Source organism: Opisthocomus hoazin, chromosome 25 (genome assembly GCF_030867145.1).
Source record: "Opisthocomus hoazin isolate bOpiHoa1 chromosome 25, bOpiHoa1.hap1, whole genome shotgun sequence".
NCBI lineage: Eukaryota > Metazoa > Chordata > Aves > Opisthocomiformes > Opisthocomidae > Opisthocomus > Opisthocomus hoazin.
This window is the reverse complement of record NC_134438.1, coordinates 6,450,353-6,469,288: the sequence shown is the minus strand read 5'-3', so window position 1 is coordinate 6,469,288 and position 18,936 is coordinate 6,450,353. Positions and strand designations below refer to the sequence as shown.

General features: G+C 49.8%; 1 protein-coding gene across 1 annotated transcript; it reads left to right on the top strand.

The window, feature by feature from the left end:
• Positions 1–2,440: 2,440 nt before the first annotated feature.
• On the top strand, positions 2,441–14,290 carry MAPK13 (mitogen-activated protein kinase 13). Its single transcript, XM_009942132.2, has 12 exons — positions 2,441–2,559; positions 6,350–6,479; positions 6,848–6,906; positions 8,010–8,118; positions 9,192–9,221; positions 9,652–9,699; positions 10,627–10,741; positions 11,082–11,153; positions 11,678–11,757; positions 12,242–12,320; positions 13,565–13,741; positions 14,079–14,290. The coding sequence occupies exons 1-12, from the start codon at positions 2,441–2,443 to the stop codon at positions 14,156–14,158; spliced, it is 1,098 nt and encodes a 365-aa protein (XP_009940434.1). The 3' UTR covers positions 14,159–14,290.
• Positions 14,291–18,936: the final 4,646 nt, after the last annotated feature.

Here is an 18,936-nt window from a genome sequence, read left to right as displayed (position 1 = left end):
CTGCTCTGATGGTACTGACAAACCTCTTGCACTGAAGGGTTGGTTTTTGTCGCGAACCTCTCCCTCGTGCGTGCGGGATCCTGCGTGTGATGGTTGGGGCGGGGGGCCAGGGCCCCATGACGTGTTGACTGGCTCTGCCTGCTGACACCGGGCCTGTGTCCATATTTGTCCCAAGTGAATTCCTCTGCTGCAAAACTAGCTTAGAGAGTCACTGTCAGTATTGGCCACAGAAAAAAAAATACTTTTATTTTCTGTTTAGTATAGGGAAGCACTTACTCAACATAGTAGCCCGGCGTTCTGCCACTTGCCCAGGCCTGAGAGCCTTCCCCAGTAGTACTGGTTTGTGTTCGCTTGCTGTTTAAGAGGGATGTTTTCCCCTCCTCAGCTGCCACCTAGTTAGTGGTGGAAGGGCGCTGACGGGAGCAGGAGCGTCGTGGCTCTCCGCAGTGGAGACTCCGGTTTCTGTTGTGTCAGTGCCGTTCCCTCGGCGGAGCGACTGACCGGAGCTGCGCTCTGCACGCTGACAAAAGCCTCGACAGCCGAAATTCCCGGGCCTTGATGAACCACGGTGGCTGGTGCTGGTGCCAGGCGGGCAGCTGACACACGCCGTGTGTGCTGCCCTGCCGCAGCGCTGCACCGCGGCCGCTGTGAGCGAGTGCAGAGCAGAGCTGGGGGTCTTCTCTCAGCTGTGTGGAAGCTGCCTTCCTGCTCGCCTTCACCTTCTGCTTGCCTTGGCACAGGCTGAGGAGGGGGGGAAAAAGCCTAAACAGGACCTGGCACTTACTGTTTTCTGGGAGGAAAAAATCTCCAAAACCCAAGATAGACAATTCCAGAACGTGTTCAGTTATAACGTATCCTGGTTAGCGAAAAAAATACTAAAATCAGTGAGAATTGAATTGGGGAAAAAAAAATACACCTAGAAAATCAAATTACTTAATTTCCTATTTGATTTGAATTGTTCACTTGAATTAATTTGTCTTTCTACAGCCAAGACATGCCCTAGATATTTGGAACTCCTTAATTGTGCGCTGATTACCTGTGTGTGCACGCGTAGTTGAGCAAGAGTTGTGTTCACAGAATGACCGATGAGTTACAGGTTTGCTTATGTACCCGGAGTTTTTGCTGCAACACCTCTTGCTCACAGGTGTATTTTTAGAACTGAGCCACTCATCAGTTTATTTCCTGCCTGTGCTGTTGCCATAGCCAGGGTTTAGTTACTCAAAGATGCTTAAGTGAGGCTAAAAAATTGCTGTAGCGCCTTGTCCCTAGTTGGTGTTTTATAAAAGAGCAGAGTTTAAGGGCCAACACTGACCAGTATTGCAGCAGTTGCCTGCGAGGAGGTAAAAGGAGTCTTCCCTAAAACCCCGACGGTGTTTTTCCCCTCATTCCCATTTTCCAGGTAACGCAGACGTGCTCAGAGCAGGGCCGCCTTCCACATGGGGCTAGGGGCAGGGTTGGGGCTGGTGGGCAGAGCACGGGGAGCAGCGGGGCTGGCTCGGTAAGGCGCAGCTTAGTCACTTCCCTTGGGAAGCTGGCGGGATGCACCTACCTCCTGCGCGGGAGCCCCACCGCCACTCCTGGGGCTGGAGCAGAATGTCCAGGCGTTCTGCTCACCAGGAACAGGCCTTCGCGCGCTGGCTCTGCTGCTCCGGCGCGGTACCGCTGGGCACAGCAGCGAACTGGGGCTTTGCGCTGTGCAGATGACCCGAGAAGGGGTCAGACCTGCTGCGGGAGATGGAACCGACCCAGCAAAGCCCGGGGCACGAACAGCTCTCAGGACGGTCCCATGTCGCAGCTGCTCCTGACTGAACCTCCTCACTGCGGTCGCCTGGACGAAGGCGGAGAACCTCAGCCTGCTCTCACCACATCCCCGCCCCGCTGGGAAACCAAGCCCGCGAGAAAATCACCATCGCTTCCTTGCTCTCCTGTGGATGTAGCACCCTGGCGTCCTCCATCACGAGCCCGGAGCTGTCCTCCATCGGCTGGAAGAAGAATGTCCCTGCTTGTCTGACGAGGCGCTGTGGCTTGTCCTCCAGATTCCCCGGCTCGGCAAGTCCTTACTCATCCGCTGGTTCAGAGCAGGGATTTCACGAGGCCCCCTCCGCGCCCCACGAGGACATTGCTCGGCTGGTGGCCGGTGGCAGCAGGAGCTGCAGGTGACGCGGGGCTGGGTGCTCGGCTCCTGCAGCAGCAGCGTCCAGAGGCACCTGGGCACGACCGAGGCGTGTCGGGAAACCTGATGCCTCACCTCCAATGTGGAGGCGGAGGGAGGAGGGCCCAAAGACATGTCCCTTCACGCTCGCAACAGCTGAAAACGGAGCAGGAGACTCACTAGAGCCTATTCCACCAGCGCAGGAGGCTGCGCTGTCCCTGTCTCACCCCAGAAGCCCTCCCGTACTCCAGTACTCTGGGGGGGTGGCAGTCCCGCACCCGCCGGGCGATGAACATCGCGAGGAGAAGAGGCTTTTACAGACAGGAGGTGAACAAAACCCTCTGGGAGCTGCCCAGGAGATACACATCCCTCCACCCGGTGGGCTCCGGGGCCTACGGCTCGGTGTGGTGAGTGGGGTCCTGCCTGCAGCAGGAAGGGGTGAGCTGGGGGTGTTCGAAGTATCACGCCGGGGGGAGATGAGGAGGTGCTTGTGGGCACCCGTCCATTAGGAAAGGCCATTTGCATGTGTGATGAAGGCGGTTTGCCTCCTGCTCCGGCACGGGCAGTGGGTTGGACACTTGGTCACTTGAAGAAACTGAGATGTTTCCTCCTGCGGTCGCCCTGGGTGGGCAGAGAGGGGGAGGTCTCCCACCTGAGCTTGCCTTGGCAGGCGTCCCTAGGCAGGGGCTCGAGGAGCAGGGATGCAGCCTGGGCTGTCACCTCGGCCCTGGGGTCAGGCAGCTGCCGAGCTGCCTTGGTCTCTAGCTTGCATGGAGGGAGGATTCTGTCTGGCAGCAAAGGGGGGTGGTGGGGAAATACCTGGGTGTCTGAAAGCAATTAGCAGATGCTAATGAAGGTGGTGGCTGCAGCATGTCCTTGCTGCTTCGTCCAGGGCAGCTGATGCTGGGCTGCATGGGGAAGGAGCTGGACAACACGATCCCCGCCTTGATACTGCTTGCAGCTTGAAATCATAAAATAGATAGAAATTATTGTGAGCCAGGATCAGTAACAGACTGGGATTTCCTTCCTGGCTGATGATAAACCTCAGGCTACGAGAGGGCAGCAGGAGCTGCTGGTCATGAATCAGCTGGGCGCAGGTGCCTGCTGTGAGAGCAAGCAGAAGTCAGGTCTGGCTTGGTTTAGACTGGCGAACCTGAGGAGATGGGTGACTTTTCATAAGGTTAAATACGAAGCAGCCCGTTGATAGGACCTGGACGGAGCCCTGCTTTCATAACACGCTGAGCTAGGAAGAAAGAAAAAAAAAAAAAAAGGTGTGTCCCCATTTGTAGGTGTTGGGCAAAGTCTGCCGGCTGCCGCGGCACGAATCCCGAAACCCTGGGGCCCAGGTTCTGTCCTTGGCCCCAGCTGCCTGGTTACAGAGAGGCACCCAGTGTTTCCTCTTCCCGTTTTGCTGTCCAGCTGCAGTTAAGCAGATGCTTAAATGAATTCTGCAAAATCAGGCAAGACTACACCTGACTCTTTCTATATTTGGTGTTTTATGTTTTTTTGTCATGAAGGAAAGGAGGAAGAGTAAAAGAAAATACAGACAGGACAAAAAAGGGAAGAGAGAAATCCTTCCAAAGTGTCCTTGCCCACCACAAAAAAACAAACACCACCAAGACAAATCTTTCACTGGTCCCAGGGAAAGTCCCGGCCGCTCTGGAGGTCCCCGGAGCGGAGGGATGGGCGTTAAAGCAGCCGGGGGCCCCGGATGACGCTGGTATCGGTGGTATCGCAGGGACAGGGCTCGGCAGGGAGGGTTTGCTGCCGATTCCTGTACAAAGCAGAGGTGGAAGCGTGTGGAGCTAGGATTTGCTGTCCTCTGCTGGGAATTGCTGGGAGGCTTCCCTATCGCGGCATTATTCAGAGCTGCTGGCTTTTACACCTCCTCGAGCAGCTGAGAAACTAATTCAGGCAAAACAGCAAAGATGTGCTTCTTCCCTCATGAATTCTGCCAAACCCTGTAGTGATTTGGCTTCCAGCTGGAATGTCAGTGTGGAAAAAGAGTCTTCTGACCCCTCCAACGCTGGGCTTGCTGATCTCTGCCAGCCGCCGCAGGGACACAGCTCTGCCTGCCCGGTGTCATCCTGAACTTCAGCCGTTTGTTAAACCTGTGGTGGGCTCTCCCGGCTTCGTCAGCTGAGTTAACCCTTAGCTGTGTCTTAGGGTGAAAGTAGTGCTGGCTGCGCTGGGCAGGCTGGAGCTCCGTCACCCAACTCACCCGTTGAGTGGTGGGGTCAGACGCGCGGCAGGCCAGCAGCTGGGAAGGCAGGTAAGAACACGCACCCTTGGATTAGGAAATCTGCCATGGGTTCTGCAGAAGCTCTTTCTCTGGTCCGAGTCCCTTCCTCTCATTTCCCTGGCTTCTCGGAAAACTTCACCCTGTGCGGTCCCCTCTGCCAACACCCGCTGAGGTCCTGAAGCTGAGACAGCTCTTCCCTGTCCTCCTGAGATCCCTCATGCCATCTTCAGCGCTGAAGCTGCCTCACGGAGCTGTGCCAGCGCTCTCTTTGCTTTTCCCAGCTGAATGCGTTGACAAAATCGCCATCACACCAAAGCTCCAATGGGATGCTTTTTGCTCTCATCATGCACAACTTAAAGCAATTGGAAAGGACCTCAGTGGCCAAGGGCAGGGAGACTGCCCGATGGTATTGGGGAGGTTGGTGAGAGCTGTTGGTAGCCCAGACTGCCAGAGCACACACCGCAGCTCATCGCTTGTGGCTGACAATTGGAGAAACCTCTGCAAGAGACCTCCAAGGTTTGCTGCAAGGAGCTGATACCCAGCCCCTCCTCAGCACTGACCTGAAGGGAAAGCCACGCAGAGCCCGATACTTGCCCCTCTCTTACTGTAATCAGCCCTAACCCAGCAAAATGCACTATTTGATTGTGTTATCACAGCTGGCATTTCCCTGTTTATTCAGTTTATGAAGTCTTGCCTCTGAGTGACGGTCCTGGAGGTCACTGTAACATCGCTTTACAGCTTTACGGTACCTGCCCCTCCCCATCTCGGGTCCTCCGAGAGCCTGGGGGAAGGAGCGGTGGCTGCAGCCTGGCAGTTGGGGACCATGGCAGGGTGAATCACGCAGCCCTTCGGAGAAGGAAGCAGGGGAGAAGCGTCTGTGCAAGGCTGGAGGACGCGTGCAAAGTGCTAATGCCGGCCTTCACGTGGGCTTGGTTACCCTGTGCAGCTGAAAGCTGTGGGACTGAACGTGCTGATTTATAGCCCTTCTGTTTCCTCGGGAGATGAGATAGGGATTTACAAAGCGGCAGGAACTGCTCTGGAAACCCCCAGCACCATTTAAAATCCGTTTGCCTCTTGGAGGGGTCAAGGAAGGGCTGAGGCACCAATGTGTCGGGGGGTACACTGACATCCCACGGGGAAACACCACAGAGAATCCCGAGTTTCAGCTGTCTCTGCCTGAGGAACTCCCTCCCCGCTTCCTGTCCTGGGAAACCGGGGCCCTGCTTTGCGATCTGATCAAAGAGCCTCCGGAAGCAGAGAAAGTGTCGTGGGATCGCCCTGGCCAGTCGCAGACAGCAAATGTGACCAGAGGGAAGAACACGTCGTGTCTCCTGCGACGGCTCCTGTACCGTACTTTCATTAGCTCTGTAAAAGACTCTCCTTTCCAGCCAGACCTGCTTTTACACGGAAGCGTACGTATAGCGTCAAAGACCCTGAATGCAGGAGAATGAATTCCAGCAGCCTGTATTTCCAGTGCGTGAGGTCCACTGTCTTTGCTCCAGAATACAGCAAAGGCTGTTGATGTTAACCTTAAAGCGAACAACCTCCGAGCAGATGGCAAAGCAGAAATTGCTTGATTCCCTTATCTCCATGCGTTAGGGAAGGAGAAGGCCGAGTTAGAACTAATCCCGACCTTTAACCATTTGTGTTTCCCTCTGCTCTCAGCTCTGTTAGCTCCAGCTCGTTTCTGCAGGTTACGGGGAATAAAGGCGAGCCACTAATACTTTCCTTGGTGTCCCACCTCGTCCTCCAAAGAGCACGGGCTGTGGTCTGGTGCCCAAAGTCACACAGGGTAACATCTGTGTGGGCAGAGCTCCACTGGGTTTCTCAAGGGGCCTTTCCTTGCTGTTCTGCGAGCTCCAGAACTAGCTCTTCTCTAGGAGAAAACCTTTGTTAGCAAAATTTCTTGAAATATACTGCCAATATCAGCACTGGGTCTTATTTGTCTGCTGCAGTTCAGCCATAGACAAGAAGACGGGGGAGAAAGTGGCTATCAAGAAGCTCTGCCGCCCCTTCCAGTCGGAGATCTTTGCCAAGAGAGCGTACAGAGAGCTCATGCTGTTGAAGCACATGCAACACGAGAATGTAAGTACTCATTTTTCTCCGTTCCTGATGAAACAAGGGGGATTTTCTTGCCACCTGGGAGCAAGTCCTTACTGGCAGCATCACCTTTATTTTAACTGAGAGGTCCCAACACTTGGCACATGCAGGCAGTCGTGGGGTTTAAATGCGCCCTGTCTGCTGCACCCAGCTGGCACCAGGCTGAAGCAGATGTGTAATGGGTGCTCTCGTGTATTAGTAAGAGGAAAAGCAGCTGTGCAGCATAGTGAGGAGTCCTCGGATTCCTCAGATGGAGTTCTCGGTGCTCACCCATGTGCGTGTGCTGCTACCTGAGTCCCACGTGCACAGCAAATGCTTTCCAGGTTTAAATGTGGACTTTTCTTCTCCATCAGGTCATTGGGCTGCTTGATGTCTTCACCTCTGCTGTCTCATACCAGGGATTCCAGGACTTGTAAGTTTGGAGTTTGCGTTCGCTCTGTCTGGACTCGGCCATTGCCCGAGACACCGGTGACGCAGCAGCGGGATAAGAGATCAGCTGAGGTGCAGTCCAGCAGGCTGAGTTGAAAAGGGGCCAGGCTGAAGCCAGACACCCCCAGATACCTAGGAGAATCAAAAGCACGAGTCAGTTCCCATGGTGAAAATGCCTGCATTACATAAACAGATCCCATGCCGTGCTCGCAGCTGGGAGAACACAGTACAGAGAGACCAGCGTGCCTAACGCAGAGGCGTTACCCTCCATGGCGTGTCACATGTAGCATGATCCATGCTACGGCAGCGCCTGTGTGACCGCTGAGCGACGAGGCGGGAGAAGTACAGTTCCTCAGGCCCTGGGGTGATTTAACTGAGAATTCTAAGGATCTGCCTTTCTTATCATTGTGATTCGGGCTGTTCTCTTTTTTTTTTTTTTGGCATTTTTCCTCAGCGTTGGTGGTCAGGTTGGACGAGTCGTTCTCCCATCCCCATCCTTAGGCGCGAGCAGCGTGTGCCTGGGTTTGGGGTTTTGGCTGCTGGCTGGGTATTTAGCAACCTGCAGGAAAAGTGTTTGAAGGCTCTCAGAGCAGTTCCTGCTGGAAGGCAGTCAACTAATTAGCAGTCTCGGCAGGCAGGCCAGAGGCTGAAGGGAGCTAGGTGTTGTCTTCCGAGGCAGGGCTGGAGAACATTACAAAGATCCATTTGGGAGCCAGCGCAGCAGTTTTGCAAGACTCTTTAAAGCTGTGCAAGATGTTTCAGCTCCCAGATGGTGCAAGACCATCCGGAACTGAACATCACTGGGGGTCTAAAGGAAACTAATTCAGGACGGTTGAAGTTTGGGAGGTGCTTGTTCTTACTCGATGTCAGATACCTGATTGGAGAGGAGAAGAAAGGGCGAGTTTGAGAGCAGGTTGAAATCCCAGCATCACTGTGGGCTATGATAGTTTGCAAGGAATATTGTCACAACAACTCATCTTAGTCACAGTAAGTCACACAGCCAAAAAACACCCAAGTGAGAACAAGGCTAGCCTGGTTCCCTGTGTTTTTCTTCTAGACTCAGGGCCTTGTCTTACTGCCTTTTAGCTACCTGGTGATGCCATACATGCGGACAGATTTACAAAAGATCATGGGACATGAATTCAGTGATGAAAAGATCCAGTACCTGGTCTACCAAATGCTGAAAGGGTTGAAGGTAGGTGGGTCTGGAGGGGTTTAGTGACTCCCTGTGTCTCCTACACGTCACCTCTGGGTTGACCATAACAAAATCCCCTTCCAACACTGTATAGGAAGGTTTAGGGGGTTTACAGCATGCCCTGAGAACCGGTATTTGTTGTTGAACTACTCTTGTTCCAGCACACATCAATCAAAATGACCGCTTGTTCACATCAGCCAGTCGGGTATCAAAGTGATTGGCAGTCATAGACCTTGTGATGTTTTTTCTGTGACAGCGGCTGCATCATTCTTTGACTTGCCCAAATCCTTAGCAAAACCCTGTGTAGAAAGGAAGAGGCTGGTAGCAATGGGAGCTTCTGAAGAATTCCTACCAGAGGCTCTCAGGGGAGAAGACAGAGGGAATGATTTTCTATTCAATCGAATAAGGAAGAAATATGCTGCTGTAACTGGCTTTGAGAGAGCAGAAAGCAATCGCTGCACACCCTGAGATGCAGAGACGGTGTCTTAACGCTGCCCTCTGCGATGTCCTTCGCCTGGAGTCAGAGCAGGGGCTTAAAGGCATGAGGGAGTTCACCTTAACACCACCTTCCCCCAGATCACTGTTATCTAGAGTTTCAATAAAGGGGGGACGGACACATGGAAGGTTTAATTGGTGTGGTAAAAGCCATGCAGTCAGCTTTTGCAACTCAAATCTGATTTCCAATTTTGCGTTTTAATGATGAGATTTTTTTTTTTCACATAGTTTAACACCCAAACCAACAGTTTTCATGTCACCTACTGACCATGTCCCTACCTGTAATCCTGACACCATTGATAGTTTAAAGGTATTAGTTTACCTGCTGTAAGGAACTATTGCTCCATACGTCCGCTTCTGCTCTATGCCTCTCCTTTAGAGTGGCAACATAACTGCAAGTACCGTCACAAATTCAATGCCGAGATTTCTTTTCAAACTGCTGCCCTGGGGCTGGGGACCTGCAGCCGGTGCAGAGCCGTGTTCTCAGCAAGCTCTGGTTTGTACCTCTTGTTTCTCCACTGGAGAACAGAAAGTCTTGTCCGCCTGTGCTCACGTTGTGGCTCCTTTTTTTATTGCAGTATATTCATTCAGCTGGAATCATCCACAGGGTAAGTTCATATGCGCTGTTACTCTGTTTTTGTCTGAAACACAGCTTGGTCGTAAAATTAATAAATTCCTAAAAAGCATTTCACTAACAGCCTCGTCTGCTCCAAGGTCTCTCTGGTGTGCTCCCTCTTTTCCCTCCTACACCCTATATGCGCTTGGATTTGCTCATTCGCACAGCATTTTGAGGAAATGTTGTGTTTTATGATGAGCTGTGAAGCATTTTATGAAGCTTTTTGAATTAAAACTGTTTCAGAAAAAAACAAAATAGTAATCTAAAGCTGTACAGTATAGGAGGCACAGCGCCTTTGCTGTATTGATACTGGACTCGGGGTGTATGGGACCCCATCAAAGGCGAGCAGATGTTTGCCTGAGGCTTGTGTTGGTGTGTTGCAAATCGAAACATCCTTATTATTCTGCTCTTCTCTGTTCTAGGACCTGAAGCCGGGCAACCTGGCTGTGAATGAAGACTGTCAGCTAAAGGTAGGTGGAAAAGCACCCCTTCATAGCACGTAGCTTTTCAGATCATGGAGAAACTGCTCCTCCAGCAGGAATCCCGGCATTCAGGTGTCATGATGTTTCCTCTTGCCTTCCGAGACTCGATTCAAGGCGCTTCGTTGCCCAGCGGTTGCAGGCAGTGGGAAATACTCGCCTGCTGATGTAACTTGCTGAGTCAGGGCCCAAGACTTGGAATGAACATCCTGTCGCTGTAATTGCTGCGGCATGGCAGTTTGTAACGACTTCCTAACCAAATTCAATACTGCTGAGCAATACTTGTGTTAGGTGAGCGATCCCTGAAGGATAACTGGATTCAACCACGGTTACCCTTTGGTTCTCACTGACACGATGGTTGTGATTCCAGACAGAGTTATTTTCAGTGTTGCTTTGAAGGGTTTGCTTGCAGCTTGCTGGTGCAATGGTCTAGCCTGCGTTTTCTGTACCGTATATTACAGGGAAGGGCTCTGTTGCCTGTAAAAGCTGGGTCATCTCCAGTACTAAGGGAGAGGCCGCCTCTGTCAGCTGCAGGGTGTTTTTATAGGAAGGGGTGAGTCGTGATGGCCTGGGATCACACCTTCACCGCCAGGTTACAGAACAACTCAATTACATAAAGGTCATAGAGTGGAAAATTAAGCTTCAAGAAAGGAAACGACCTTCCAGGTAGCACCGATCCTTTCAGCAGGGTCTTCACACAACAACTGGTTTTGCAGCCAGCTTGCAATTCACCGTGGAATTAAGACAAACCTGTTAGTTCATTGAACTGTCCAGTCGGTGGCTGTGGTGTAGTTGGAGCTTCATTATTATCTGACTGGATCTGCTTTGTTTGCTCTTAGAAGTAGATTATCACTTGCCCGTAGGATTTCTCTTTTCTTTCCTGCCCTTCTTTCTCTTTCTTCCTTTGGTGAACTGCAGATCTTGGATTTTGGCTTGGCCAGACACACTGATGCTGAAATGACCGGCTATGTGGTTACGCGCTGGTACAGAGCCCCAGAAGTCATTCTGAACTGGATGCATTACAACCAGACAGGTGAGCTGGGTTGCTTCAGCGGTGTGACTGTCCCGTGACGAGCCAGGGATCCTGCTGTCACACCCGGGTCAGATCTCACGTAATCCTCCAGATGTTTTTCTTCTTTATCATCAGTGTCCCTGGGAGCAGAGCAAGTCCCAGAGCTGCTAGTGCCTGCGGGAAATGATGAAAGCAGAGATTTTAGCAGTGTAGAAAGAACAGGGGAGGATGGAAAATGGGAGTGAAATTTAAATTGGTGCCTGGTGCAGACTGAAAAAGCAGACAACAGCCCCAGAAATCATTGCTTCCTAAAATCTACTGTCTTTTAAATTTTTTTTTTCCCCTTTTTCTCTCTGAACAGTGGATATCTGGTCTATCGGCTGTATCATGGCAGAAATGCTGACTGGGAAAACGCTCTTTAAAGGAAAAGATTGTATCCTTTCAAGCTGAACCTGTTCCCCGGGGGGGAGTAATAATTCTTGGTGTGTGTAAAAGGGCTTTTATGAATGAGGCTACTGAGAGAAATAGGTGTCAGTCTGGTTTACCAGGAGATAATCACAGGGACCAGTGGGTCTTTTTGGTGAGGAAAACAGAGGGAAGATAGGAGGGGCCCAAGCTGCTCTTAGAAATACACCTCTGTGCTGGCCACGTCTGCTCTGCGTCAGCATCCTAACCTCGCGTGGCCACAGCTCCATCCCCAAACCCTTCCATATCCCCCAAATCCATGGCAGAGTTGTGCCAGCAAAACTATCCATTGATGAAAATCGCATCCCAAGAGGAGAGCTCTCTTTGTCACTGTGACGAGTCTCTGCTTGTGCAGCTCCGTTGCGTTTGTATCGCAGCCTGCTCATAGCTCCCATGGGTCCTCGGGCTCTCTGGCACCCAGCCCACAGACTGAGTGCTGGGGGCTGTCCAGGGCTCGCTCCGAGCCGGGTGATCTTTAACGCAGCCTGCCAGACCTGGACCAACTGACTCAGATCCTGAAAGTCACAGGGCATCCAGGAGAAGACTTTGTGGAGAAGCTGGAGGACAAAGCGGTAAGAAAGTTCACTGTGGATTCAGGTCTTCCTGGTGGAGGTGTGGTGGGGAGAGGTTAACTTGGCCATGTCTTTGAGGTGGGAGAGGTGCTGCTTCTACAGCAGCAGAGAAGATGAGCAACAGCAGTCAAAAGATCTTGGCGAGGAGGATGTTTCTCTTTGGTAGTGGCACATCTGATGGATTTGGCATTGCAGTGGGAACCGCTGTGGATTGCAGGGACTCTGGGGTGAGGTGCCTGACGCCCCAGCAAACCACTGACCTCCTCTGTTCTCCAGTCTGGCCCTTCTTAAAGCAGGAATATTTCTGTATCTCAATTGATAAAAATAGTTCCTTGCAAACTGGTCACTGAAATGTGATGTCTGGGATGATTTGCTGCTCATTTGCCTTTGTTCATCTGAGCCAGGAGACCCCAGAGCTGTACTTCCCAGCCCCCTGGCCCTTGTCCATGTGCAGTAAACGTCTGTGCTTTTCTTTCTCTTTCAGGCTAAGAGTTACATCAAGTCCCTTCCTAAAATCCCCAAGAAGGATTTGTCTGTGCTTTTCCCCAAAGCCAATCCGCAGGGTAAGTCGTCTCCCCCATTTCGCACGAGTTTTCATAGCTGGCAAGGAGGCAGGCGGACCGCCACAGCTGCGATTTTCTTCCTCCTCTCTCATAACTTCTTGCTATTTCCTCCCTTGCAGGTTGTGCCCTGCCCCTCCCCAGGGCAACTGTGTATGAATTAAAAGCAAAATTATTCCTTATTTTCATTAGAATGGCAATATTCTGCTGCTCTTGGCCATTTACTTGTTTGTTTTATTTTAAAATGCCACAGCCTGTAACGTGCAATATTTAAGGAAGAGATAAACTTCTGACTCTCATAGCAATGAGCCAGAAGAGAGCGGGTGCTGGATATAACGGGATGTCTAGGTTGTGGGATGCAAATCGTGCAGTTGGTGTGAGAGTCGGGATGAAATGTGGCTGAGGTGGTTGCTTGTGGCCAAGCAGGTGATATTATGATCAGCAGCATTTAGATAACAAACCAGCTTTTCTTTTTTTATTATTATTTCCCAGCCCCACATCTAAGGGATCATGGGCTTTTGATGAAGTGCTAAGGAAGCCTCGCAGTCCACTCCAGTAATTTTATTTTTAATTTTTTTTAGAGTACAGCTTAGATCATAACTGTTTGTTGAACACCTGGACCTACTGATACTTAACAGGCAGCTGAGATGTGCAATTTTCAGGGTAAAAATTGATCTCCTCCAAGAAGCTCTTTTCCCAGATAGATTAGAGGTGAGAGCAAGCAAAACTCTTCTAAAAGCTGAAAGGAATAAAGCATTAGGATGCTAAAACCAAGGGGGAACAACGCTGACAGACTAGTTGGTATCTGAGTTTCCTGCCTTCCTGTTTACCAGGGATTTATAGATTTCTTATACAGATTACTCGTGTTAAGACTACTTTGACTTGCAGGGGTCAGAGTGAAAGCAAATGATTAAAACTGAAAAATACCTTGAAGTTACTGGCTTGCTCTTTGTGTTCTTGCAGCCCCATCTGTGCAGCAAGGCTTATTCAAGATGAATTTGTTATTTCTGCACAATTTACACCTCCAGTTCTGTTTGTAAGAGCTCCCTGAGGCTGCTGTTGGGCAGATTTTGTATCCCCATTGACAGCAGCTCCACGCTACCTTGTCCGGGCTGGGGAATCTCTTTCATTTCCAGGTCTGGGGCCATAGCACTGGAAGCACTAGTCCCATCGCTTGCAGGGTTCATGCAGAGGATGCCTGTTCTCCATTGCACCTTGCTTAGCCTTGTTCCTCTCTTCTCCTACAGCAGTGGACCTGCTGGACAAGATGTTGCAGCTGGATGTGGAAAAGCGCCTTACAGCGACGGAGGCTTTGGCTCACCCCTATTTTGAACAGTTCCGAGACATTGAGGAGGAGACAGAAGCGCAACAGACCTACGATGATTCTCTGGAACACGAAAAGCTTTCGATAGACGAGTGGAGAAGTAAGAAGTTTATCTTGTTTGAAGTCCCTGTCTGGCACAGGACTTTCCTGTCTCTCTCTGCTCCCTCACTCGCTGAGTGAGGCTGCGATTGCCTGCTGATGCCTCGATGATCGTGCACACCTCCCTCGCCTTGCTCTTGCTTTTATATATTCAGCACAGATCCCTCCAGCTCTTCAGGCAGACTCCTTCTCTGCCTCTCTGCTTTGTCTGTCTCTTCCAGCTTGTACCTGCCATATCCTCTCCACTGAATACCTCCTCTCTGCACACAGAACAGTCAAACTTTCCTTTCTGTCCTCTGAAATCACACACTCATGGTTATTTTGTTCTCTTTTTCAAGAACATATTTACAAGGAGATCTTGTCCTTCAGTCCCATTGCACGGAAGGACTCAAAGAAGCGAAGCGGGATGTCGTTGTAGTGACCAGTGCGGCTGTGACTGGGATTCACTTCTCCTGGATCACTGATCGGATTTACTCTACGCTGCCTTGCTGATGGCCATGGTTTGGCCTGTGGGACTTCTCTGTGTGCCAGCATGAGGATGACGCTGTGCTGTGGGCATTGGACTTTGTTCTGCTGTAGGGGGAAGCACCCCAAACAGTTTTCAACACAAAAGATAAATATATTCTCATTGAAACTTTAAGTGGGAGAATTTTACCTGGTGGTTTTTTTGGGTATTTTTGTCTCTTCCTATATTTGTCCACTTGGGAGAGCAGAGGTTTCACTGCTCCCTTCTCATTAGTCTTTCCAAGCACAGGTTTTAGTACATTAATTACGCATAAGGTAAAGAAAAAGGTAAAATTGTCTGGGAAGTGAGTCCCAAGCAAAATGATCACAAATTATGAAATTCAGCATAACAAGACTTTATCCAATCTAACCCGGAATGTGTCCCCTTTCCCTGAGCAGTCAGACAGCATCCAGCACAGCGAGGTTGCTGGGACTGTGTCGGCTCCAGGACGCCGTGGGAATCCAGTCGATCACGGAATCGGACTGTGTTCAGAGCAGCTCCATCTCTTGCTATACACACAACTCCCTGCTAGGGTGCTTCCGCCTCCGGACAGCTGCTGCCTCCTTTTTTTTTTTTTTTTTTTTTGCTCTGCTTATTTCATGCCTTGGGTTTTGATCAGGGCTGTCTCCTCCTTACTGCTAGCTGCAAACACATCCTGGGAACTCAAGGCCACTTCCGACACTGACAGAGCGGGTATCCCAAGGAGCTGGGTCATAATTGAACGGTCCTGCTGCCCTTCCTTCTGCTCCGCCTGGTTTCCCCAACGGCTCTCTCTTCGCCAGGCTTATCTCTCGCTGAGCACCCTCTCCCTGGAGCCACCCTGCCCGCCTGCCTGCTCCGGGCTGCCTTTATCTCGCAGCAGGGCTGCGGTGTCCTTCCACACCCCTTATATTCTCATTCCTTCTGGTCTGCAGGGTCAGTTAAACCAGGCATCCTCTGCTTCAGTTCACTTTTAAGGGCTGCTCGTTCCTCAGTGTGGATTGATTGATTGGAAAATAGTCAATTGGCAGTCCTAAGGCTTAGCTCTCAAAGTAACTGAAAAAAAAAATTGTGTATTGGGGGGAAAAAAGCAGAAAAGTATGTCGCATGAACAATCTAGCATAAGCAGAAAGAGGAACGCAACAATTCGACTCGGGGAGCACAGAAAATAACTTCGGATGTCTTAGTTTCTTGGTATCAGATGAGCTCCTTCAGTTGGCATCATTGTAATTTTCATCTAAGATAGTCTTATTAAATACAATCTCTCAGAAAAAGCACTACAGGCTAGAAAACATCCTTGTGAATAAGAAATTTTCACAGACTCCCTTTACTGCACTTTCACTGAGGTTATGCATTTCTTATTTGTCTATGCAAATTTAATTCATTCACTTTAGTGAGTAATTCTTGGTAGCTACAAGAAACTGCCTGCTGCAAGATGCTCAGAGTCCCTGTGTGTGACAGGGTGGGACTGTGCAGTGCTGCTGGCACTCAGCTGGGGACAAGACAAGTCCCTGGCCAGCCGCACCCAGCCCAGCTCTCACAGTTTCTTTAGTAGATGTAGAGATGACAAACAATGCAATAATCTCTTTTTTTAGCTCCTGGATGTGGGCAAGAAAAAATGTAGAATGATGTGAGAGAATCCAGACAAGTTGCCTGGTTTTAATTGCTTTGGAAAGGTGTTCAGATAGCATTGTGATAAGAAGAGTACAATCCATAAACTGAGGGAGTTTGTTTTATGAACCTGGACGAACCAGCCAGTCATCTGGATCTTCCCTCCAGGGAAAATTTGTGTTCCATCTTTTGGTTCTACAGTATGCAAAGTCATTCAAATTTAAAAGTATGTTTTGATCTTTCCAGTAATTTGATGTACTGGAGGTATACTGATACCATCTGAAGCCTGGCACTTTTTGATGCGTATGCGTCAGTGTGCCCCAAGCCACCGCTCGAGTACAGGGGTGTTTGCTATAAACGTTATTACCATCAGAACAGAGGAGAGATGAAAAATAATTACAAGAACAAAATAAGCGAATGGGATCTGACAGTGACTGTGGTGTTATTGCAGCTGCCTGCAGGTTCTTGCCTTGGTGAGTCTGGGTCTCATACGAGCATCTAAGTACTCACGCTTAGAGTACACCAAGTGTAACATCCCCAGGGTGGGATACTTCAGGGTAGCAAATGTGGAAGAGCAGGGGTTTGGGGAGCAAAAGAACCGCAAGGTAGTTTCAAAGTCTGATATTTTTGTTAAGTAAATTCCTGGCTCGCTTTCTAATTCATCTTGAAGATTTTGTAGACACTACCTCTGATTAGTCCTTTTGCAATACATCCCATCTGCGCCTGTGTGGCTTATTCTAAAGCAGAGTAACTGCGAGGTCTTGGACCAGTGGTATCTGAGGTGACGTCCAGGAGAGTGGACAGTATTTTTTTGAGAATTTTTCCCTTCCTCCTCTATGCTTGGAAATTCTCATTGTCTGTAAGTTAAACAGTTAATTTACAAAGTTTCCTGAGTACAGTGAGGTCTTTGGGCGCTATTTATTCCCTCTCTGCAGTGCTGCAGAATAGATTTTTTTTTTCTTTTTTCCTCTGACAGGCCTTTATTTATTCCTGCTCAAAATATGAATGAGTATGCTTCACTCCCACAAAAAAATCTTTAAATATGTATTAGGATGCCTCCCAACCTGTCATATATTCCCTTAAACACTGCTTTGGTTAATAATCACAGTCCTGGACATGCTAATTGCTAGCCCAAAATTTATAGAGGTACTTGCAAAAAAAAAAGACCTGATTTTCTGCTGGTGATACGCTGAGCAGGACAGAAGTGCACAGCCACCTGTAAAGAGTGATTCTGTAATCAGGCATCTACCTACAGCTTTGTTGATGGATGGAAAGTGTTAGTTTTCTTGAATGGGCTCTAGAAAACTTCTGGAGAGGTTGCGTGTACCTCTGTGTTCGTGTTAGCGCAGAGGAAAGCCTGAACAGTAACGGAGCTATGATTCACCGGGGTTCAGTATCTTCTGCGGTCTGATGGAGCCTGCACGGGAGCACAGACTTAGGCAATCGGTCCCTTCTGCAGAGGTGTTCTGGGAAGTGCAAGGCTCACCAGCAGTAACACGGGTTTGTCAGATGTAAGAAGTATGTACGTGAATATAGATCTGTTTTGGATCTGCAGTTTTTCCCTGTGATTGTAGGTGCTTGGTTGCCAAAGAGCTGTTTGACTCTTCAAGATCTCTTGTCAATGTATTCTGCCTGCAGTTGACAGAAAAAACTACAAATATCTCCAAATTACTGCAATCGCATCCCAAACCCTTTCCTGTACATTGGAGGCAACGCACAGATCCACTCTACAATCCGGAGGTGCGACTGCAGCTCATGCAAGCATATCTAGCTTAAACCTACCGAGCTCGGTATTAATAGCACAGTCTGTAAAGTAGCGAGGAGCTCAGCAGAAGTTACCCTGAACATTTACTCAGGGTCTTCAGGAATTTTTTCAGCCTGTGCTGAATCCGGTGTACCTGCAGATCCATGACTGATTGATATAGTCACTAGATAGTTCAGCGCTAGGCAGGTACGACTGTTAGTAGAGATAATGCCTTTGGACTGCAGCATAGATATCTTTGTTGGCATCTTCTGTCCTGTTACAGTCGGTCAGGTTCAGCTGGTCATTCCAAAGTCCGTCCCACACGACATGTGCCAAGAGAGAAGTGTCTTCTTGGTGCTCAGTGTGCAGTCCCCAGAGCTATAGAAAAGGATTTGTTGAGAAGGTATATGAACTCAGCAATATGTGTAGTATTTCTCAGCTCTCCACCCCTTCTGTAGCTGCTGAATCCTTTTGGTTTGGTTTAGCCAGGACGTACACTTTCATTACTCCCTAATTTTCTTCTTTGCCTTAAGAGATACCCGTTTTGGCTGTACAGACCTCAAATAAGGGAAAACTGCAACATTACCAGAATTTTCTGAGCTCTTGTTTCCACTGGGAACCAGACAAGGTGATGTTGTGTTTCTTGGCTGTCTCTCTGTTGAAGCTCACGCCCTGTAGTACTTGGGATAACCCTCCAGCAGCTGTAGCTTTTTGATATGACGGTGTTAATGTTATCCTGCTATAGCTGCACAGATGCTCCACGCTGATGAGATGCAGCTTCTCTTGGCTTGTATCTCTCTGGGCCATGTACGAGCCCTTTGCCTCACTCCACTCTTACGTAAGGACAGCAAGCACAGAACCGTTGTGATGTTCTCTCAGTTCCCTTGAAATCCAATGTTTTTTTTACAAAGAACTTCAAAAAGCTGGGCTGGAGGACATGCAGAGGTGTCCTGCTGACTCTGTCCTGGAGAGCCCCAGCTTGATGAGAGTAGGGACCATCCTTCTTCCCAAGTGTAAGACAACCTGCATTTTCCTTGAATGGTGGCAGGGAGAAGTTCCAGCTGCGCTGGTCAAACAGCAGCTGAAATATTGTCCTTCTGAACCTCGCATCTGACTTGGCTGCCACGTCCACTGCGTAATCTTTAACAGAGGTCAGAGAGCAGCTCTGTGCAGCTGCCATAAACATCTCGGAGAGCTGCAGACACTTAAAGCTGCGTCTGCCCTGGTAAAATGAGGCTTGGTGGTTAGCAGCGGAGGGTCATCGTCCAGGTGAGTGTGTGCGAACGCACAGGGAGATGTCTCAGGATGGGGGTAAGGCAGGCTGGCCTCCTGACTATACGTACTATGGCTGTGGAGA